Raw genomic sequence first — 24880 nt, forward strand, 5'->3', positions numbered from 1 at the left:
GTGAGGTACTTCTGTGGTCTTTCTAGTTGTTGCAGGTGTCTAGTGAGGTACATCCCAAATGGGGCATTGTACTCTATTATGGGCCTAATGAGTGAGGAGTAAAGGGGCACAATCACCTCATTGGATCTGGATGAGAAACCCTTTGTGATCAGGTGTGCCACATAGAAGGATTTCCTGACCATTTTGGCTATGTGGTTATCAAAGGAGAGCATGCTATCTACTTGGGTACCCAGGTCCCTAATTACTTCTTCTGTACTTATTGGATTCCCATCTATGTGGTAGTTTGTAGGTACTTTGTTTTTCCCAAATGGGGTTACTATGTATTTTTTGGCATTTAGCTTGAGGCCGTGACTTTGACACCAGGTGTTTGTCTCTGTGAGACCCTTTTGAAGGGTGTCTGTATCAGCTGGAGAGTCAATTATTGCACCCAATTTACAGTCATCTGCGAACTTGTTTAGCCACAGTCCCTCCGCCTTTGCCTGTACTTCGGAGAAATATATACTGAACAGGAGGGTCCCAGGACTGAGCCCTGTGGGACTCCGCTTGTGACTGGTTTAGAGTCAGACATGGCGCCTGCCACTCTTACCATGTGGGTTCTGTCTGAGAGCCAATTGGCAACCCATCTTGTGACATGGGGGTTGATATTTAAGCTGGTGAGTTTGTCTATGATTCCTGAGTGTGGGATTGTGCCAAACATCTTAGCGAGGTCCAGATATGCTCTGTGGACCACCTTCCCTTCATCTATGGCCTTGGTGACTGTTTTGAAAAAGTTGACCAAGTTCAGGAGGCAAGATCTGCCTTTAACAAAGCCGAACTGGGTGGGGTCCAGTGTCTGGAGGTTCCCAATGTCCCTGTTAATGAGCTCCATGATAATGCGTTCCATGGCTTTGCAGACCAAGCTAGTCAGGCTTATAGGGGGATAGTTCCCAGGGTCAGTTGTGGCACCACCTTTGTGGAGTGGTACAACTGTTGCTGTATGCCATTCTTTGGGTACATAGCATGTAGAGAGGCTGAGTTTGAATAGTGATTTGAGATGGGGCGTTAGTTCATTTTGAAGCTTGTGTAAGACACAACCTGGGATAGCATCTGGTCCCATTGATGCTGTGTTTTTGGCCTTTGCAAGGGCTGTCTTTACTTGTGTGTCTGAGATATCTGGAGTGCCACATTCTTCTGGGATGGGTGCTAGCCCCTTTGGTGGAGAGGGGGGGTGAAGTTTGCACTGAACTTGTCAGCCAGGATGTTGGCAATGTCGGTTGGTTCAGTGTATTTATGGCCATTATGCACTACTAGCTCGGAGCATATCTGAGAGTTTGCCCCTAGACTCTTGACATAGTTAAAGAAGGCCTTGTGGTTATCCTTAGAGTCATTGGCTATTTTTCTTTCGAAGTTGGCCGTGGATGATTTAATGAGGGATCACAGTTTTTTACTGATGTTAATCAGAGATGCCTTCTTATTTTGGGATTTTGTTTTATCTTGCAGGAGTTTCCTCCTTCTGTTGTAAAGTTTATTTATGGCCGGGGTCCACCAGACTGGCTTCCTCTTTTTTGAGGAGTTGGTCTTGGTTTTACTTGGGATGGCTCGGTCCATGCATTCTTGAAGGTGTTCATAGAATGCACTTCTAAAGGATTCTGCCGTTGGGTCATCATTTTCCATTTGATTGGGAGCTTTGAAACTTCCCACCTCGGTCTTGAGGAGTGTGAAGTTGGCTTTAGAGAAGTTTTTTACCTTGATTTCCTTGACTGGGGGGGGGGGTCGGGATGTGGATGTCCAGTGTGATTAGTTTGTGATCTGATCTTACCAATGATGAGTTTACCTCAGGTGTGGAACATAGGTTTCCCATGTTGGTGATGACCAGGTCCAGTATGTTGTCACCTCTTATGGGAGTGGTGACCAGCTGTTCAAGGGCATTTGAGTTTATAAACTCAAGGAAGCATTGGGCTAGGGCGTTTGAGCTTGAGTAGTTTTCCCAGTCAATGTTTGGATAGTTGAAGTCACCCAGTAGCATGGTGTTGGGTAGAATCTTCATACTTTCTAATGTTCTCAGGAATGCTGCGTGAGGGTCCTGAGACAAGGTGGGAGATCTGTAGCAAGCTATAAATTGAACATCAATTTACCTGCTGTCAATTGCACTTGGATGGTCTCATATTCTGCGTGCTGTGCTACTAACCTGGAGGTGTGGGTGTTCTTGATGAATATGGACACACCCCCTCCTTTTGTGTTCCGGTCCTGGTTTTGAGACCTAAAGGTATGGTAGGAGTTATAGCCTGGTAGTGCTGGGGTGCTCTCTGGAGCCTTGAACCAGGTTTCTGTCACTGCACGTACATCGATTTCTTCCATACTAAGGAGAGCCTTGAGTGTGTGCATTTTGAGGTTTAGACTTCTGGCGTTAAGCAGCATTACCCTCAGTTTTTGTTTATTATTGTTGTTTATGGAGGCGGGTTTGTCTTTTGAGCCTTGCCTAAAAAAGGCAGTATTGGGGCGGCAAGAGTCTTGGCCAGTATTCGAAAGCCCAGGGGCGACTAGTGCAAGCCGTCTCTGGCAAAGCAACGTGGCTTGTCAAGCATGTCATCCCAGGCTGACAAGTACTGGATCCCCTTTGAATGACACCAGTAGTTTAACCAATTGTTGAAACTGATCATTTTTTCTTCATATGCTGGCATAATTTTGGGTGAGGGCAGGATGCTACTCAGAGTCAGAGTCATACCAGCCTGGGCTACATGGTCAGAGAGCTCCTCCATGTCTCTTTTCATGTCATCCAGGGAGGTACGTCTCAGGTCATTTACGCCAACATGTACAATGACAGAGTCATATTTGTACTTGTTGTGGAGTGACCTGAGTGCATGTGTTATGTGGCAGATTCTGGCACCTGACAGGCAGCTTACGGTAACCTTCTCCTTGTTCAGTCTAGTGATTGGGACATCTGTGTGCCTGATGATAGAATCACCGATTACTAGTGTGTTAGGTGTGTTATTTAGCCTTAGGAGCTGTTTTTGCTTGGCAGACTGACACTGTGACGTATGTTTTACCTGGTTCCTGTTGTGGGGTGGGGGTTGCTTGGGTGTATGCTTAGGAGGTCTCTGTTGTTTAGGCAGGTTCTTATTTAGAGCCTCCGAGTATGTTTTTGCATGTTTCTGAGAGTTGTTTTCTGGTGCAACTATGGCTGGTCTATGTGAGTCTGGTAATGTGGTGCTAGTGTTGCCCTTCTCCTTGTGACTGGTTGATCCAGTAGTGGGTTGAGAGAGCTTAGCCTCCAGTTTGGCTGTGTAGCTGCATCTCTCACATATGTTTGTGTTGGTTGGGAGGAGGAGGGGGTTGTCTGTGTACATGAGGCAATTGTAACATTGCCTGAGAATGCCCAGATTCACCAGCTGGACCGGAGAGCACACCTGAAGCTGTCCCTTGAACATGCCTGAATAGATGGTTGGGACTGTAATGCTGATTGGATGAGTAAAGAGCCTTATACTTCCTGAGTATAGGGCTGAAGTGCAAGCTGTAAGCTAGTGCTAGTTTTAGTGAGTTTTAGTAAGTGCCAGTCTTAAATTGCCTTATTTCTAGTGCTGGGTTGAAATGTTTCAAGTTTCAAGGGAAAAACTGAAGTGCAGACTTTGTGGAGCCTGGAATAGTTTAACCGCAGCTAAATAGCACTGCACAGTGCGCAAACCTGTGCAAAACCGTGCTAAGCGGCTTTTATACCAGGGAGATCAAAAAGGATAGAAATTAGCCCAAAATGGCCAATGACCTACAAGTTGCTGGGCTGGGACCACTCCTACAGGGACAGATAGGCTGCTCAGAGTTCCCTCTCTCACAGTGAACAAGGAAGCCACCTAATTATCCAAGTATGATATGGGCAACACAGGAACCTTTACCACAGTCCTGGATTCAGCAAAGCCTGAAAACTGGACTAGACTAGTTCAGAAAGGTGGGAAAACAAGGAATTTTTTTGTGTTTTTTTTTTTTCAGAAACAATAGAAATGCAGAGCTTAAATTACTTTAAATACACAGAGGAGGCTAGCGCACTTGAGTGTGTAGCCTGCGACTGTGTTACAGGTAACTTAAATGCAAAAACGACAAACAGTAACTTTTTTTCAAGTGCAGCAAAGAAATAAGTACAGTAAGCAATGTAGATATCACTAGGGATCCACAGAAGCGCTGAAAAGCCGTGTTTTAGGCAGAACTAGCGTTTCAGGGAAACAACAAGCTAAAACAATACTTAATCAAGTCCAAAGTCTCTCTTTTGTCTCTCGGCCGCTTGTAGGACCCTGCAGGGCACCACGAGGAGCCTGCTGAGCTGTATACAAGCACAAGACCGCGCTAAGCAGTTTTTATACCAGGGAGATCAAAAAGGATAGAAATTAGCCAAAAATGGCCAATGAGCTACAAGTTGCTGGGCTGGGACCACTCCTACAGGGACAGATAGGCTGCTCAGAGTTCCCTCTCTCACAGTGAACAAGGAAGCCACCTAACTATCCAAGTATGATATGGGCAACACAGGAACCTTTACCTCAGTCCTGGATTCAGCAAAGCCTGAAAACTGGACTAGACTAGTCCAGAAAGGCAGGAAAACAAGGAATTTTTTCGTGTTTTTTTTTTTTTTTTGAAACAGAAATGCAGAGCTTAAATTACTTTAAATACACTGAGGAGGCTAGAGCACTTGAGTGTGTAGCCTGTGACTGTGTTACAGGTAACTTAAATGCAAAAATGACAAACAGTAACTTTTTTTCAAGTGAAACAAGGAAATAAGTACAGTAAGCAATGCAGATATCACTAGGGATCCACAGAAGCGCTGAAAAGCCGCATTTTAGGTGGAATTAGCGTTTCAGGGAAATAACAAGCAAACAAACAACAAGCATACAAACAAAGCTAGATTCAGCAGGCCTGGATCTAGTCTATGCTACAGCAAACAAGGTGTACCAATTTCAGTAAGAAATAGTTCAAATATGCAGGCACTATAAGCCTTTAACCAGAAATTCCCAGCTCAGAAGGGCAGAGTCCAGCCTCTCCTCCCACAAGAGTGCAGACCATGAACCTTCTTAATGTAAAATAACTGGCCTGAAGCCCAAGTGCTTAAACCAAAACTAATATACTTTTAGAATAACAGACACTGAGCCCTCAATCAGCAGTTCCCAACTTAGAAGGATGTAAGCTACCTGTCCTGCCACCACAGTGCAGGCCACAAACCTTCCTAATGTAAAACAACTGGTCTGAAGCCCAAGTGCTTAATCCAAAAGACTTAGAATGATAGCTACACTTTAATCAAGTTGCTACCAAGCAGTAATAAATACAACTGAATACTTTAAAGAATGCCTGGATTAGTGCTCAAGTTATACAAACAAAGCTAGATTCAGCAGGCCTGGATCTAGTCTATGCTACAGCAAACAAGGTGGTTAGAAAATCCTTCTATGTGACCCATCTGATCACAAAAGGGTTTGCATCAAGATCTAAGGATGTAGTGGTGCCCCTCTACTTTTCCCTCATCAGACCCATTATTGAGTACAATGCACCAATTGGAATGTACCTGGCTAGGCATTTCCAGCAGCTGGAGAGACCACAAAGGTACCTCACTAAGGGGATTACTGGCCTCAAACAGTTGCCCTATGCAGCACGATTGAAAAAACTAAGGCTTTTTTCTGTTGCATACCGCCTTCTCAGAGGCGGTCTCTGTCTAACATACAGAGCCATGTCCAACCCAGAACTGTTGAACATGCTCCATCTTAGCAAAACCAAATCTACTCGAGGTACACGCTCTAGGGATATAAACCTCAGCAGAACAATGAATAGAACATGCTGGAGGGATAGATTCCCTTCACAAAGACTTCCCTTGCTATGGAACAAGGTCCCAGTCTACATAAGACAGAGCCCCTCACTATCACTCTTCAAGAGGAACCTTGACGAGTGGATGGGTAACAGAAAGTTCACACCAGGGATCATACCAACAGCTCTACTAGATAGGGGCCAAGGGTACTAGCTGCTAGATCAATGGCCTAGGGAACTAACCAAAGGGGCGGTGAATACCGCACAATGTGGCTGGGCTAATATATGCCTTCGGGCAGATAGCCCAGTACCTGCCTATGAACCTATGCTGCGTGTCTCTCTGCTATAAGAGGGGGTGGTGGTCTTCTCACGTTTTTGTTATCTGATATTTAACTGTTAGCCTCGAGGGCTTCATCTGTACTTTAAGTGCTAGCCACAAAGTTTGAGAACTCATTTTATGCTCAACTTTTGAGAGACTTGGTTGGCTACAATCACCTGCATTAGAAGCTGAAGCTAAGTGCAAACTTGCAGTTGTATTTTAGTCTTCTAAGTACAAACTTGCAGTTTTAAAAGTACTGTATTTCATTTTTTTCTGTTACCTAATTGTTTTCACTGAATAGTGTGCTGTGTGTCTCTGGGGCTCTGTAATTGCCCGCCCCTCGTGTAAGTCTGTATTTGAACACTCCTCCTGGGTCCATCTCATTTGCCCACTTAACCGAGTACAATGAGATCATATTCTGAGTCTAGTGTTCACTCTCTTTAATACAGAGAGAAGATTTGAAAAGGCCAACTCACTTAAGTTCTTCCTTCCTCTCTCCTTGCACTTTACTTACAAAAAAAGAAAAAGAAATTGCACTTTATTCATCTGCTTTTACTGTATTTGTATTTCCTCCTACTTTATTTTGCTTTTGCCTCTTCTTAAAAGTACTCAATTTTATTTATTCTGCTGCATTTATTACTGCTTGGTAGTAGCCTAATTAAATTGTAACTGTTATTCTAAGTCTTTTGGTTTAAGCACTTGGGCTTCATACCAGTTGTTTTACATTAAGAAGGTTTGTGGTCTGTACTGTTGTGGCAGGACAGGTAGCTTACATCCTTCTAAGCTGGGAATTGCTGATTGAAGGCTCAGTGTCTGCTGTTCTAAAAGTGTATTAGTTCTGGTTTAAGCATGTGGGCTTCAGGCCAGTTATTCTACATTAAGAAGGTTTGTGGTCTGCACTCTTGTGGGACAAGAGGCTGGATTCTGCCCTTCTGAGCTGGGAATTTCTGGTCACAGGCTTATTGTGTCTGCTTATTTGAACTGTTTTTTTCTGAAGTTGGTGCGCCTTGTTGCTGTAGCATAGACCAGAATCAGGCCTGCAGAATCTAGCTTTGTTTGTATAACTTGAGCACTGATCCAGGCCATCTTTTTTTGGAGAAGGTTCCCCTGCACCCTAGTGGCAGGAGTGTGCAGTTATAACTTGTCTGATTGAAGACTGCTGGAACAGGGTTCAGTTTTAAGCTTTTTTTTGGTTAATTGGGTAACTTGTTTAAATCAGTTTGTTCGTTTTCTATTGTTTTATATATATATATATAGATAGATATATATATATATATATATATATATATATATATATATATATATATATATATATAAAATTGCACTTTATTCATCTGCTTTTACTGTATTTATGTTTCTTCCTACTTTAGGGGCATTGACTACAACTCTGATCTGAGATATATAACAATAAGTATCTTTTTCTGTACATTTAAATTGTTTTTTTTTTTATTGTATCTGCTTTATTTTCTGAAAAAATATATACTTGTTCCCCGCCTTTCTAAGTTAGTATTGTCCAGTTTTTAGGTTAGTGCCGAATTCAGGGCTGTGTTACAAATCTCTGTGTTTGCCCATACCTTACTTGGATCGAAGGAAGTTTCTCGGTTCACCTGTGAGAGAGGGGAGCTTTGAGCAGCCTATCTGTCCCTGTAGGAGTGGTTTCAGCCCAGAAATTAGTAGTTTATTGGCCATTTTGGGCTAATTTCTATCTCTTATATTTCCCTGCTATAAAAACTGCATTTGCCTGGTTTTGCACGCCGGGCAGTGCCAGTTAGCTAGGGTATAACTATTCCCGGCTCCACAAAGTCTCCTCTTCAATTTTTCCCTTGGAACTAGACACATTTCAACTTAAGCACTCAAGCCATTCATCACTCAGCCGGCACTTGCTCAAATCTCATAGCAAGCACTTATAAACCCTAGCACTAGATCCCCCTGTACTGTACAGAAGGACAAGGATTTCTGTTCGACTTTACCAGCCATTCAGTAAAACAGTTCATTGTACCAATACAGGCATGTCCAAAGGGCAGTTTCAGGTGTACTCTCCAGTCCAACTGGTAAATATGGGCATTTTGAGGCAATGTCACAACTGCCTCATGTACACAGACAACCCTCTCCTCCTACCACCAAACACTAATACATGTGAGAGATGCAATTATACAGCCAAACTGGAGGCTAAGCTCTCTCAACCCAAGACTGGATCAGACAGTCAAGAGGAGAAGGGAAATACTTGCATCACACCACCAGTCTCACATAAACCCATTAAACCAGCACCTGCAAAAAACACACATAAATACACAAAAACATACTCAGAGGCTCTAAATAAAAATCTGCGAAAGCAATAGTGACCTCCAAAGCAGACATCCAAGCAACCTCCACCCCCAAACACAAACCATGAAACACATACTTCACAAAACCAGTGTTCCACGCAATCACAGCCCTTAAAGCAAAATAACATACCCAACATACTAGTAATAGGTGACTCTATAGTCAGTCACACTGATGTCCTACTCACTAGACTGAATAAGGAGAAGGTTACTGTTAGTTGCCTGTCGGGTTCAAGGATCCGCCACATAACACAAGTACTCAGGTCACTCCAGAACAAGTACAAATACGACTCTGTCATTGTCCATGTTGGTGTGAATGACCTGAGCCGTACCTCCCTGGACTCCATGAAAAGAGACATGGAAGAGCTCTCTGATCACGTAGTCCAGGCTGGTATGACCCTAACCCTGAGTAGCATCCTGCCCTCACCAAGAATAATACCATGGTATAAAGAAAAAAATTATCAGTTTCAACAACTGGCTAAGTTTCTGATGTCATTCAAAGGGGATCCAGTGTCTGTCCGCCTGGGATGACATGCTCGACAAGCCATGCTGCTTTGTTAGAGATGGCTTGCACCTGTCACCCTTAGGCCTTCGAATACTGGCCAAGGCTCTTGCCACCCCCATTGTGCCTTTTTAGGCAAGGCTCAAAAGACAAACCCACCACCGTAAATAGCACAAGTAACAAAAAACTGAGGTTAATGCTACTCAATGCCAGAAGTCTAAACCTCAAAATGCATGCACTCGAGGCACTTCTCAATATGGAGAAAATCGATATATGTGCAGTAACAGAAACCTGGTTTAAGGCTCCAGAGAGCACCCCAGCACTACCAGGCTACAACTCATACCATACATTTTGGCCACAGAACCCGGACCGAAATACAAAAGGTGGGGGCGTATCCATATTCATCAAGGATACCCTCACCTCTAGGTTAGGGGCACAGCACGATGCTTCAGAGATCATCCACGTGCAACTAACAACGGGCAAAACTGAAATTCAAATTGTAGCTTGCTACAGATCACCCACCATGTCCCAGGACCCCCATTCCGTGTTTCTGGAAACACTGGGAAACATAAAGGTCCTACCAAACACCCTAATATTGGGTGATTTCAATTACCCAAACATTAACTGGGAGAACTACTCAAGTACTAACTCCCTTGCCCAACATTTCCTAGAATTTATAAACTCAAACGCCCTGGATCAACTGGTCAACACTCCCACCAGAGGTGACAACATATTGGACCTGGTCATCACCATCATGGGCGTAGGTCAACCCCTCACCAGTTAGATCTAACCATAAGCAAATCACTTTGGATTCCCACATTCTGCCCCCACCCCCGGACAAGGAAACCACCGTGAAAACGTTTCTAAAGCAAACTTCACGTTACTTAAAACCGAAGTAGAAAGTTTCAAAGCCCCCATGCTAAAGGATAACGCTGTCCAAGCTGCAAAATCCTTTACTAATGCATTCTATGGGCACCTATAAGAATGCATGGATCATGCTATCCTAAGCAAAACCAAGACTCACTCCTCCAAGAAAAGGAAACCAGTCTGGTGGACCCCTGCCATAAATAAGCAACACAATAGAAGGAGGAAAGTAGTACAGAAAAGAGTAAAATCCCAAGAAGGGAAGACATCCCTGATCAGTATCAGCAAGAAACTACAATCCCTCATAAAATCATCCAAGGCGAGCTTCGAAAGAAAAATTGCCAAGGACTCCAAAGATAACCACAAGGCATTCTTTAGCTATGTCAAAAATCTAAGTGGCAATGCTCAGATCTGCTCAGAGTTAGTGCAGAATGGCACAAAATACACTGAAGCGACTGATATTGCCAACATCCTGGCAGACAGGTTCAATGCATACTTCACCCCCCTCTCACCCCCAAAAGGGCCCATAACCATACCAGAAGAATGTAGAACCCCTTAAATCACAGACACTCAGGTTAAAATAGCCCTCTCCAAAGCCAAAAACACAGCATCAGTGGGACCAGATGATGTCCCAGGCTGCATCCTACATGAGCTCAAAGACAAACTAACCCCTCACCTAAACACACTGTTCAAACTCAGCCTCTCCACAGGCTACGTACCCATAGAGTGGCGCACAATAATGGTTATTCTGCTCCACAAAGGTGGAGCCACAACAGACCCAGGGAACTATTGCCCTGTAAGCCTGACTAGCTTGGTCTGCAAGGCTATGGAGCGCATCATCATGGAACTCATTAACAGAGACATTGGGAACCTCCAAACACTGGACCCTACCCAATTTGGCTTTGTTAAGGGAAGATCGTGCCTCCTAAACCTGGTGGACTTCTTTGAGGCAGTTACCAAGGCTATAGACGAGGGAAAGGTGGTACACACAGCCTACCTAGACCTCGCAAATGCCTTTGACACCATTCCGCATTCTGGTATTATAGACAAGCTCAACAGCCTGAACATAAACCCCTACATCACAAGATGGGTTGCCAACTGGCTCATGGACAGAACCCACATGGTGAGAGTTGTGGGAGCTAGGTCTGACTCTAAACCGGTTATGAGTGGTGTTCCCCAGGGCTCTGTCCTAGGACCCCTCCTGTTTGGCATATACTTCTCAGAGGTACAGGCAAGCACAGGAAGACTATGGCTCACCAAGTTCGCAGATGACTGCAAACTAGGGGCTATAATTGACTCTCCGGCTGACACAGACATCCTCCAAAAGTGTCTCACTGAGACGGATACCTGGTGTCAAAATCATGGCCTCAAGCTAAATGTCAAAAAGTGCATAGTCATGCCCTTTGGAAAAAATAAAGTACCCACAAACTACCTACAAACTACCATATAGATGGTAGTCCCCTAAAAATGGAAGACGTAATAAGGGATCTGGAGACCCAAATGACATTGCCAAAGTGGTTAGAAAATCCTTCTATGTGGCCCACCTAATCACAAAAGGGTTCGCATCCAGATCAAAAGAGGTCATTGTGCCCCTCTACTCATCAGTCATCAGACCCATCATAGAATACAACGTTCCATTTGGGATGTACCTTACAAGACACCTGCAACAACTGGAAAGACCACAGAAGTACCTCACCAAGAGGATCACTGGCCTCAAACAGATGCCCTGTGCAGCTCGACTGAAGAAACTCCAGCTGTACCCGGTTGCATACCGCCTACTCAGAGGTGATCACTGCGTGACATACAAGGCCATGTCCAACCCAGAATTGATGGACATGCTCCACCTAAAGAAAACCATATCCCCTTGAGCCATCCACTCTAGGGATCTAAAACATCACCACAACAATAAATGCTTTGGAACAAGATTCCAATCTATGTTAGGCAGAGCTCCTCACTAACACTCTTCAAAAGAAACCTTGACGAGTGGATGGGAAACAGAAAGTTTACCCCGGGGATCACTTCAGTGGCTCTGCTGGACAGAGGCACAGGGAACTAATCTAAGGGAGTGACAAAAGCCAAAACATTCTGGCTAGGCTTTTAAATGCCTTTGGGCAGATAGCCTAGAACCTACCTATGAACCTGTTTGAGGCTAAAGACTGAGTGCAGTGAGAAGAGGATAATTTATAATAAAAAGAAGGTGGTTTGAATTTAAGAATTGAGTGGTACATTTATTAACTATGCTGTATTTTGGTTAAAGAAAAGGGTAAAAAGAAAGAGAAATGATAGGTAAGATGCTTAATGAAAAAGTATAGCAAGCATAGGAAGAAAAAAACAGGGAAAAGAAAAGAAAAAGGAGGTAAGATGGAAAGAAATTATGCCAAATGAAATTATGGAACTTAAAAGTAAGTGAAGTTGAATTGAAAATAAAAGAATGGTATATACATATACTGTATGTATACACACACATACATATATGTTTGTTTTGGTGTTCCCATGGAGGGAATAAATGAAAAAAGGTAATTAAAGACAGAATAAAAATGTTTGAAAATCTTTATGAAGCAGAAGATTTTTGTGAAGATTTTTATTAGGCAAGTTATCAATGAAAAGGAATTTGAAATACAAGGTGATGGAAGAAAGACAATGTGTTGACTGTAGTGAAGAAGACACGGTGAAGCATTGCTTTTTGGACTGTAAAACAAATAAAGAATTTTGGGGAAAGTTTAAAAATGAATATAGGTGGAAAGGATTTAAATGTATAACTATGAATATGATATATGGGACGTATGAGAAAGTAAAGGAATGTAATATTGATAAATGGGATAAAGTACTCTTTGCGACAATATGGGTGCTGTGAAAAAAGATGTGAAAATTTGGTATATATAAAGAAACTGAAAGAAGATAATGCATTAGTTAAAATAAGAAGTTGGTTATGGAAGAAAGGGTGGAGGGATAGAGGGTAAATATAAAAGAAAAGAAGGAAAGAAATAGAACTGTTTAGTTACGTTCTTTTGTGTTGATAACTTGTAAATAGTTTTAAGTATGAATGTAAAAAATGAGTGTGTAAATAATTGATTTAACATTTCTTTCTTTTTATATGGTATAAAATAAATGTAAATGCTAATAAAGTGCCCCTAAGTGCTGTTGGATCATTTACATCCACCTTAGCTACCACCAACTCAGGCAGATGGGGGTTCCATTTAACATCTCATCCAAAAAGTTACCTAGTTACCTATGTCAATAATCAGAATACTGAGGAAGTACAGGGTCTGGGGAGCACCCCTCTAAGCACAAGAAATCTGTACCAAGCCAAAAATAATGGGGGGGGGGCAAAGACCCAGAAATGGGGACAGATTTTAATTCTTGCCCATGTAAACTTAGAAAGTTGCTAGAATAACCAGTTTTGCATTAACATGCATTTTCTGAAGGATATGAAGTCTGAAAGTCAAATGTTGGTTATTATTTGGTGACTTCCATCCTCAGAGATTTTCCAGAAAACCGCACATTTTATGACAGACAGATCCAAAATATGAGCCAAAAGTCTGGACATTCTGAGAAAATCTGGATAATTCAGAGGTATGCCCAGGAGTATAATGACTGTTTTAGAGGTGCATGAAGGAGAAAGGCTTGCGATGTGCAGTAGGATAAGGGGAGATCTGGCATCCACTACAGTTCTGTGTTAAGGACAGGATGAGTCTTAGCTAAGAAGGAATAGCAGTGCTCATGGCAGGTTTGTAAATGTACATTTCAATGATTATAACTTAAGTAAGATATGAGGGGTAGCAGTGTCACAGATGCAAATGTTAAACATTAAAAAAAAAAATCAGACTTTCTTAATCAACTATTTGCACAGAATAGTTATTTAGGATACAAAACAGTTATTTTGTAGATAATCTTCATTGAATAAGTTATTGTACAAATGTATCTCCGTTGGAGATTACATCTGTCCTATGTTCCAAGCTATCCTAAATAAAAAAGAAGATGCTTTGGGTAAAATCTTCCTCAGATGGCAATCAGAGAATAAAATGTACCAACTAATCTTAATATTTTTTCATAGCACTATGGAAAATATAGCATATGTTGTTGCAAAATAAATAGAATCAGTATTCCTATCTCTCAAATGTACTTTATACAAGTTTCTGACCTCAAGTTTTGTGTCACTCTAATATTAGGGAATTTTATTTTGAGGTGTTGTAGGTGGCATGTGAAAGTAGGTGTGACTCCGTTTAATTTGGAAACATGTCCCCAGAATATACAATGAGTGGAGTTGGCACAAGGTAACATTACTTGTTGCTTACAATAAACATAAATAACAGAAGAAAATGAGTAAAATTTATTACTAAATGGTTACCAAGACTTTGGAATTAATTACTGCTCTCATTAAAGTCAAGCAGCTAACTACCATGATTAAAAAATATAGATATGGGCACAGGGAATAGAAATTTTTAGCAGGGGCTTCCTTCTAGCAGACTTCTTGAAAGCCATGAGAAGTAAGCTTGACACCTCTAGCAACACACTGCAGCTGTGTGTGTGTGGATATATATATATATATATATATATATATATATATATATATATGTGTGTGTGTGTGTGTGTGTGTGTATATATATATATATATATATATATATATATATATATATATATATATATATATATACATACATACATACATGGGAGCATGGCAGAGAGTTGAAAACAGCTCATCAAAGTGCAACACACTGAGCATAACTGCTTGAATCTTAAATAATCTAAAAGCAACCGAAGTACTATTTTGCAGTGGGCAAACCTCCTGTACTTCCATCCCCCCTTCAACTTACATATATCAGTTCTGAGATTGCACTATAGTGGGAAAAGGGCAACTTCCCCAATTCCCACTGGTAAAGTGTGATCAACTGACTTTTGATTAGCTGTAGCAGCTTTTTTTCACATTCAACCACCTGAATTTTCATTAATAAGTATATCAAATAATAGAGCTAGAGCAAATGAGAGAGGAACACATAAAACAGTTTGAACCCCATTACTCATTGATGCCACTGGCAATCAAATGTACCTGTAACTGTGCTTAATGGATCCAGTTCATCTTAATGAAGAACATCTCAATGACTCACTCACTGAGATCATTTCTTGATTTTACCTGGCGATTTCAAGGTTGCCACTACTCCAAATGTCCCCAGTGTAGCAAATGTCAGACAAATGAGTAGATTAAGAAACAGTGTGCCTAATGATCTGACCATTCCAGTCAAATGGAAATGTAGTCTGCCAACACTTCTGTAAATGTATTTAAGGCTGCATGCTGAGTATGTAAGATGACCAGTCCATTGTGGAATGAGACCAGTAAACAGTTGCAAGTACTGCCATTTAGCTTTACAGCCACACTACATCATGATCTGTTGATGCACAGCTGTTCCTACAAGTGTGAGAACAACAGCCGTGCAAGCCTTCCTGCTGCTGCACCAGGAAGTTCACCAAATAGTGCAAGTTTCACACTGTCATGCTGAGCCAAGGTGACAAGGATGAGGGCAGGCATTATCAGCAGTGCACAGTCATGGATCGGATACCACAATGGTGGAGATCAGCCAGAGCCTAGGTGACAAGGATGAGGGCAGGCGTTATCTGCAGTGCACAATCATGGACCTGATACCACAATGGTGGAGATCAGCCAGAGCCTAGGTGACAAGGATGAGCGCAAGCATATTGGCAGTGCACAGTCATGGACCTGATAGCACAATGGTGGAGATCAGCCAGATGCTGTATAAACTAAACAGTAGAATCAGAATGCAGACCGAAACCACCATGCTAGGTGATTTAAGCTTGTTACTTCCCAAACTTCGCTGGATGCTATGCAAGTCCTACATCCTCATATAATCTTTATAAGTGAGATCCAAGGCTAAAATAACAGCATTAGAAATTAATTTCAAGTAACAATCAAAAATGTAATAAAATAGAAGATGTAATTGTAAGTTAACAAAAGTAGCTGAGAAATAAATTAATGTGCCTTTTTCCTGGGGAAAGCAAGCAGCAAATGCTGGTAAAAACAAAAAGTCCAGTCACTTTTTTCACAGACAAACACAGTAAAAAGCACTTTGTCAGTGACCACAAAGTAAAATAAACACAATTTTTCCACAGAAAAAACATTTCTCAGTTACTTTAAACAACTTTTAAACTGAGAGGAAAAAACAGCACTTCAATTTAAAAGTGCATTAAAGTCTTGTGTCAGTCCATTAAAACAAAACTCCTTGTTTAAAATACCTGTCCTGAAGAGGAAATTATCAGTGATAAACACAATTATTAAGTGGAAGTTTTTTCCCCATAGAGAACTTATCTGCAAAGGAGAAGCACAAGCCGACCATCGATTATCAAAAGCCTGTTCTCTGCAGCAGCAGTAACTGAAAGGCGTGACACCCAAACTTGTATTTTAGTCAGCTCAGTTCAAGCTGCATGACAGTTTGGGTGGGTGAAAGGTGCCCTGAAGCTTTGGAAGTTAGCTGGCTGTTATATCCTTGCAGGATATAACCCATATAGCTAAGGGTACTGCAGCAGTGATCAATATGATGAACATCAAACAAAAATGGAAGATGACTGGTGTTCTGCAAACAAAGATGATGGAGGCTATATGTATAAGATAAATACGTATCTACACATGCATATACTACAATTACATACAAAAAAGCAGTACGTCATAGATGATTTGTCAGACCCTTAGCAGTGACATGTCTACACATTTTCCTTTCTCTTTTATTCAGTTATCTGAACTACAGCCCGCAAAGAATAATAGCATATAAATTTCATACATTCTAGGCTTGCATTTCTCAGGTGTCGTTTTTTAGTCAGTGACTTAGAAATAATGCACTTCTCTTTCTTGACACAAGTTAATATTAAAATCATTGTATCTAAGATAAGTTACTCCCAATGAAGGCCTCCTGTTAGTCAGAAAGTCTGAATATTTGTAAACCTTTTGTTTGCCCAAAAAAGGTATACGTCACTTATGTATTCCACTATGTATTTCTGCTTGACTTAAGAAGATCAGTGGTTGAATGACCAGAAACAAGGCTACACACATATACACACACACACACACACACACACACACACACACACACACACACACACATACACACACACACACACACACACACACGGTTTATGTCAAGAGGCAAGCACCCCTGTACTTCCAGTATGGGAAACTGCCTCTGAGACCTCCTTTCCTAAATATATTAACTACAGTGATGTGCATCCTTAGAAGAAAATGCCAAATTATCATGTGCTATGAACTTTGAGTCATTAATAAAGTCAATCAGATGAGCATTAACGGAACTATCAGCAATGATGTGGATAGGGGGTGCTCCCAATTATGCTGGTGTTGTAACAAAACAACACCTCAGGTACCATCTGAAAAGAGGCCACAGGTGTACAGAAACCATATGGGTCAACAGAAAGTAATTAATATAATCTGTTTTATTGTGCATTTGTACTTGATTTGCTGTTTCATTCTTATGCCAGACTAGTAGCAATGCTTCTGCACTTATTTCTTGTTTGTTATATTTCATTTCCTTTGTAGTTGCAATATGTTGAACATATGCCAGCAAACTTCAGTCAACAAACTTATCATTCAGTAATTGTTATGGCACATTCTTTGACATGTCATGAATGTATGCAAACAAAATTCTTGTAGTTTTCTCTGTTTTATATCCAACAGTATGACAAAATACTTTTTTTATTATTACATTTCATTATCATGTTGACTGTATAATAATGTTATTCAATTATGTATCTGCTGTTTATATAATACTTCCTTTAAAATTTGTTTTAACACATTATTTATCCATGTCTTTTTTCAGGCAAAACTAAGAAAGCACATCCAGAACCCCAGTGCCACTGAACTGGTGCATTCCTTATTTGGACCTTTGGAACTGGTAACCCTCATAAATATTCTGGCAATCAGTTTATTTATTAATATGTTTTATGTTGAGTAGTCACTTTTTTGTCTTACAGTCAAAGCTTCTCACAGCTTACAAACTCACAGCCACAGAATTTTTGACAGAACTTGCTGCAGGCCAAAAATATGTTTCTTTTGGTGCAGTTTGCATACAATTTTTACAATGTGACACAAATTTACTCGTGTTTACCACACTGTAACCAGTGTGGAATCTCAAATACCATGTATTTCACACACTATGCCAAATTAGCTGAAGATACAAATACTGAATTTTATTAGTCTGAAAAAATTAGCTGTTGGTACAAACACTGAAAAGTATTAGTCTGTGAGTAGATTATCAAAGACAAACAAACATTTACTACTTTTAGCAGTGCTAAATATACTTATGTGGTTGTGTTCTTTTAGATTCATAGACGTTACCAAATTTATAACCACATGGGTATATCTAGACTGTCATCAGTAGTTTGGTGTCCTATGTTTATACTTACACGTGTCAAGGGTCATGTGGAAAATAAAAGGTTTTATTTTTCTCCATGAGTTCTGGCTATTGTCCCATGTTTCCCCTAGAAGTTACTTTACTGCTTGTAGGGTGATGGCAGTAAGTGCTTTTCACTAGAGGTATATCGCAGGCAGTGATTTTCACATGAATTGTTTATTTCTAAGTAGCAGAAACTAGAGCAGTAGTTAATTACAAGGAACATGAGCAGTTTATCTTGTCTTGCATGTAAGGCAGATATGGAAAGAAACTGACAAACAGATAGTCATGTTACATAACGTACCAATGCTATAACTGCCAAAAATAGACACACAAAATAAACATCCACATTCTGCTACAAATTTTATCTTATGAGAAAGCTATTGATATTTATGACAGGGGTGTTGCTAGAATTTTTGAAATTTGAAACCATCTAAACATATGGAAACACTTCATCAGAATATTTCTGTCCCATTCCCCAAACAGTAACTAGAAATTTCTGGATATTTTCTGACTTACTTGGGTATAGTACCACCCTCTTCTAATTGAGTCTTTTTCCACCTCCTACTCAGTGAAAGGTATAATCCTCTGATCTGTGAGACGGCATTTTTCTTGCCACCCAGAAATAACTTCCCAACTTCCCACTCTATGTCACTGAAGTCAAGCCATTTTTCCTCACATTCCTACTAATACAGTTCCAGGAAGTGAGGCTAACCAATATAAACATGCTGCCTGAATCTAACAATGCATGTTCAGATATTCCCTGTACCCTTACTCACAGTTTATCAGTTTGTTAGCTTTATAATTCACAAACATGTGTCTCTCATGAGAATATAATGATTTCTTTAAAGGAGAATCATAATAAAAGAAAATGTTAGTGCACATATCACAGTGCATAGGTTCACTGGCTAAAAGACAATTTGGGGCAAAGTTTTCAAGTTGAATGCATCAAAACATTTTACTTGGTCTACTTTATAATTATGTCTAACCTTTTTCAGGTCTTCATTTTAATGTCTCTGGGAGATCTTCCATCCATGGCTTTTATCCCAACATTAGGTCTCTTTTCAATGAATGAAGTTCAGTCACCATCTGTCCATGACTCACTGAAAATTTAGTGGCTACTACGTGTCTTTCCACCAGTTCAATGATTTGATCCACAGACTTGAGCTCCCATGTGATACCTACCATCTTTCAACATCTAACAAGGCTATCAAGAACTGGTTGGGGATAATCACCTCCACTATCACTGGAGTACTGGTGACCTCTGGTTGAAAACATTTACAGGCTAGATGAATAAGGTCAAACATCTGCAAAGAGGTAACTTCTCAGAAGTTTAGACTCAAATGTGGAACCGTTGAGACTTTATGGTAGGTATCACAGCATTGTGGGTCAGTATTTCCCTTTCATTGTGTCATAATTGTTAGCTATGACAAACTCTAGATCAAAGTAAGCCTTCTGTACTTCCCCAGAAAGAAATGGAGCAACACCCCTGGCCCACTTAGGTACAGGCTACCCTTACACTCAATGACTCTTTTTAATCTTAGTTGAAAAGCTTCTATGCCATAATTTGCAATTGTTTTCTGTAGGAAGGAATTGGCCTTAAGATGATATGTACTCTTGTTGGTGCAGATATCCCCCGCTGGATTAGAAACTCCTGTGGGTGGGGTCTGGGTTTTCTTCAAAGAGTTGTACTTTTGCTGGTGGCATATAGAAATATTCTGAGGAAGTGTTTCCATATGTAGAGTTATTCTTAGGGACAACGTTTGATTTATTGGCTATCTGCACTGGTGCAAATTCTGTTGTTGATGATTGGTTTCCTGAAAACCCTTAAACAGAAATTAAATAGCTTTCGCAGTCTTCAGTATGAGGCAGCTTTTACATCCAAATGACTACAATAGTCGTATCACTGCCACAAGGTTCCCCTTGTACAGGCTCAGGCTGTAAAACAATTTAACAGTTATATCCTAACAAATAATGACCACATCACAGCCAGAAGATTTGCCATTGTATGACCACAGTGTTTCAGTGATAAGCAGATAAAATTATAAACAATCAGGAGTTAAACCTTCAGAGAATTCTGCTCAAGTTGTCAGTCTTTTTCACGGCAACACAATTTATGAATAATTTTATAAAAATAGAATGTCGATTCATTATTGCTTGCCACTGTACCTTTCTCTTTATCCAGTTAGCAGTTGACAGCAAGTGCTTTGTTGAAGTTTTTAAATTAGATATTTCTTTCTTTATTTATTTAAATGTGTTTATAGGATATGACACTGATCAAACAATGACCAATTACAGGCTCAGCCTGGGATATTAACATTCATTGAAAGGAAAATAACCAAAACTAAGGTGGAGTTTCTTTATACCACATAACAAGCAAGCAGTGATTTGTCTAAACCAAACTGCTGCTGAAGTGTAGCTTGTTTCATTGTCGTTTTAACTCGTGTACAGAAGGTAAATGCAAATGTTAACACATAAATCTTTCTGCTAACATTTAAAAGGGTCACTGATTGTGAGGGCAGCCTATAACTGAGCGGCCCAGGATTGTTGCTCTATTTCTTTCTGGAGAACACAGATGGCTTACTTTGATCCAGAGTTTGATATTGCAAATAATTATGGCAAACTGAAAGGGGAAATGCTAGCCTGCAGTGGAGTGACACCTGCCAAAAGATTCAAAGGATCCACACCTGGGTTTCCACCTCAGAGAAGCCATCTCGTCTGCAGATGTTTGACCTTATTCATTTAGCCTGTGGATGGTTGCAACCAGAGGTCAACAGTACCACAAAGGTGGTGGAAGTGACTGTCCTCAGCTGGTTCCTGAGAGGCCTGCTGGGTGCTATAAGATGGTGGGTGTCATAATGGGAAACCTCTGCTACTTATGGGCTCAGTTCAGATGCTTGCAACAGTTTATTCATAAAAGAAAATAGTACATTTCCTGTAGCATAGCTCAGTTACATAACATGTAAAAAGATTCAGTCTTTCTTCCATAAGACAGAAGCAAGCAGATTTTCATCAGAGTTTAAGTATAAACTGTAACAATGATAGTCAGGTTTCCACTCACCAACAGTGATCCTACTCTTCTCATTCCATAAGGAGCAGAATGTAGCAGTCACCAGTGTTTCCATAGCCATACTCAAGGCAGTAAGTCTTACATTCAGATGCTTCCTCAGAACCTAGGGCATAATCTAGCAGGCCTCAGTCCTAATGAAAATCTGCTAGACAAAGTATTCATTTTCCACAGAAGAAAACAACTGTTTTCCCCCAAACCAGTCAATTTTCCTCCCAAGTGGAGGATTTTTAAATCACCTACTTACTACAGCTCTACTCTGCCTTTGCTTAACCCAACTGTGGTTCCATCCTGCCTTAGCTTCTTGAGGTAATTAACCCTTTCTGTTCCAGCAACCACTTAGGGGTCTAAGGTCATACCAAATCAATGTGTGATGGATTTGATCTAAAAGTGTTTTCATCTAATCATAAAAGGCTGAAAAGGCTGAAAAAGTCCATGGATATCACATTTCATCTAAAGCACGTCAAATCACATTTAATTAAAAAGTGTAGTATGCTATGAATCATTACTGTTGGTGTGGTTTAAGGTGTTAGGATATTACAAGACAAATTAAGTGTGGCACACCATTTGTACCTTGCTAATGTCTAGCCTCATGTTGTACCCAATGTGTAGAAGCTTGTGTTTGTGCAGCAACAGTGATCCACCATGTGTGCTGTTCCCTCTTTTCACAGTTGTGCAATTGTAGAGTTATTATATTTAATTAAGGGGTGCAGGAGGGTTTGTCCTCTGCAAAAAACAACTCTTGGAGCAATATGCAGTATACAAAATTTTCTATGAAATGGGATTGAGATAATTTTTTTATTATGTGATTAGGAGAAAAGTCTTTTAGATGAAATATATATATCTATATATATATATATATATATATATATATATATACACACATATACACACACACATATATATATATATATATATATATATATATATATATATATATATATATATATATATATATATATATATATATCGATCTAGGACTTTTGATCGAAAGACCAAAGGTCCGAATCCATTATCACCGAACATACTTTACCGAAAGCGCTTTCACTGAGAAAGTGCTTACGGTAAAGTATGTTTAAAAAAAAAACAACATTAAACCTACTTCTATGCAGGGGGGGCAAGCCCCCCTGCACCCCCCACAGTCCCTTACTTTAATATTCTCAGTCTGGGGTCACACTACACTTATCTGCACCATAGTACAACTGGCACAATGAGCATACTTATCCAAAAGTGCTGCTTTGGTGAACAGCACTTTCAGTTAAGTATGCTCAGTGATATCTGCTTCTGTGGAAAGTGCATTCAGGGATCTGTATGGATCCCATATATATATATATATATATATATATATATATATATATATATACATACACACACACACACACACAAACACACACACACGTGTGGGATTACTTCTGTTTGTCGAAAACACACTTTTTCGACAAACAGAAGGTCTAACCCACTTAAGCGAAAGTACACTACATCGGAAGTGCATTTTTCGCAAAAGCCGATTCGCAGAAGCACGTTACAGTGGAGATAAGGAAATACAGCCAAACTACTTGGCAGCACAACTGATGAAAAACTATCCTTTGAGAATCATATACTCAGTCAAATCAAAAGACCCATTTTAAGCTTGGCAAACTCTATAGGCATAAACTCTATTTGGACAAGTCTACCAAGTTGAAACTAGCTAATAGTGTACTTCTACCCTCCCTCCTCTATGGTTGCCCCATTCTCACTAACCTACACACATATCTCCTTAACAAACTGCAGTCATGCTACTATAAAATAGCAAGTTTGTCTCCAACATGCCAACTCGCACACATCATTGCCTGGCCATTAAATCTATAAACTGGTTTGAGTTCCCTCATTACCTATATTACTCCCAATGTACTCTCACTCAGAAACTACTAAATAATCCAAACTACTGCCCATCCCTTCAAACTATAATACAAACACATCCCCCCTACGCGGCATCTTAGGTCCTCTAACAAACAACTCTTAACCATAACTAAACGTAACAAAAGAGCTGGACAATGTCTATTCCCATGCCATTGCCAAACTTTGGAATGCGCTCCCTCTCTCTATTACTCAACTAGACTCTTTAAAAATATGTATATTTGCACTTAAAGAACACTATCTCAATAACCTTATCTGTTCTTGTAGTCATATGATTAAACCACCTTAAATGTTTTGGCCACTATACACTACAAATACTTTTACTAACAATATAGTTGCAGTTTACACTATGTCTTCGTATCCAATCTCTCTTGCTTTCTTTATTTCTGTGGCTGAATAAACAGAATTGATTAAACAGTATTCTTTCTTATGAGAATATACAAACAGAATTACTAAAAATTTAACACACAGGGTTTATTTTCTTGTATTGTATACCTCTATAATATGTATTTGTCTTGTATTTCTACTTCAATTTGTGTTATGTAAAAACTTTCTTCACTTTCAAAGTTAAGCTGATGTTATGTAAAAATGTCTGTGTTTGTATGGAGCTTTTCTCCCCGGGCCTCCACCAAAAATGGGTCATTGGGCCCAGTGGACTTTCCCGGTCAACAAATGTCAATAAATAAATAATAAATAATATCCTTTTCCCCACTGTAGTGTGATCTTGGAGTTCGTATATTTAAGTAGCGGGGATGTGAGGGGTGCAGGGGGGCTTGCCCCCCTGCAAAATAGTGTTTATAGTATTTTTTTCTGAATCGATGAATCAGCTTTCATGAAAGTGCACTTTTGATGTAGTGCACTTTAGCGGAAGTGGGGTTTTACTTTTCTTTTTGGAGTAGACCCGTATGTATATAATTCTCCCAATAAGTAGTAAGGTAATGGATTGTGTTAGATGGGGTAATGGAAAACTAATTGGCTGGTAGTATTGCATAAAACAGTATAGTCTGGAAGGAGGAAATCAGGATTTTAATTCTTCATTTGGCAGGATCATTGTAGGTCAGAGAAGGGGCTCTGCATTTGTACTTGTGATTCATAGAGTTGGATAGTCCATGTCTTTGTCTGTATTTGTTTACTGGGGTAGAGCACTGACCACCATGGACCTTTTTTTTGGCTCAGCCTAGGAGCTGTGTCTGGTTACGTGACTTGCTCAGTCACAGAGTTAGTCAATGGAGGCTGTGAGAATCATACCCTGGACCACTGGACCACAGAAGCAGCTCATTAACAGCTCCTTAATCTTCTGCAGCAACTGCTAGGCAGAATTTGGGGCCTATGTTTGATGTGACCTGAAAAAAGATCAGTTGGAAGAGTTTGTGTGGACCTGGAATTAAAGCCTAGCTGAGATCTGCAGTTGTGACCTATAACTTACAACCTGGTTATTGGAAAGGCAGTGTAAGATTGAGCATGTGTGGAATAAAATGGGTCCAGTTACCTCTAAGGATTGAAAATGTGCATTTAAGGTACTGTGTAAATAATGCAAATACATCTAATATTAACTATGAAAAATCAATGTGGGCTGTATTGTTTCATCTTAAAATGTGAGTTTTACATATCTGTGCCTCCTTTGTGGTTAAACGCTGATACTAGTGAGGTACACGTGGGCAGTTTGACCAGGGAATTGCCAAATAACAGTGCTTCTCTATTTCTCTAGTACTAAGTGCTTAAACTGTTTGGGTTATTTTATTTCAGTGAAAT

General features: G+C 40.2%; 1 protein-coding gene across 1 annotated transcript in view; it reads left to right on the forward strand.

The window, feature by feature from the left end:
* The window catches only part of EPS8L2 (EPS8 like 2), a 1747011-nt gene that overhangs the window by 1351169 nt on the left and 370962 nt on the right, over positions 1 to 24880 (forward strand). The window contains exon 12 of the mRNA XM_044059131.1: positions 17593 to 17667. Within this exon, the coding sequence (XP_043915066.1) occupies positions 17593 to 17667 (75 nt within the window). The remainder of the gene's footprint in view (positions 1 to 17592; positions 17668 to 24880) is intronic.

This window comes from Protopterus annectens, chromosome 17.part0 (genome assembly GCF_019279795.1).
Source record: "Protopterus annectens isolate FY-2018-M chromosome 17.part0, PAN1.0, whole genome shotgun sequence".
NCBI lineage: Eukaryota > Metazoa > Chordata > Ceratodontiformes > Protopteridae > Protopterus > Protopterus annectens.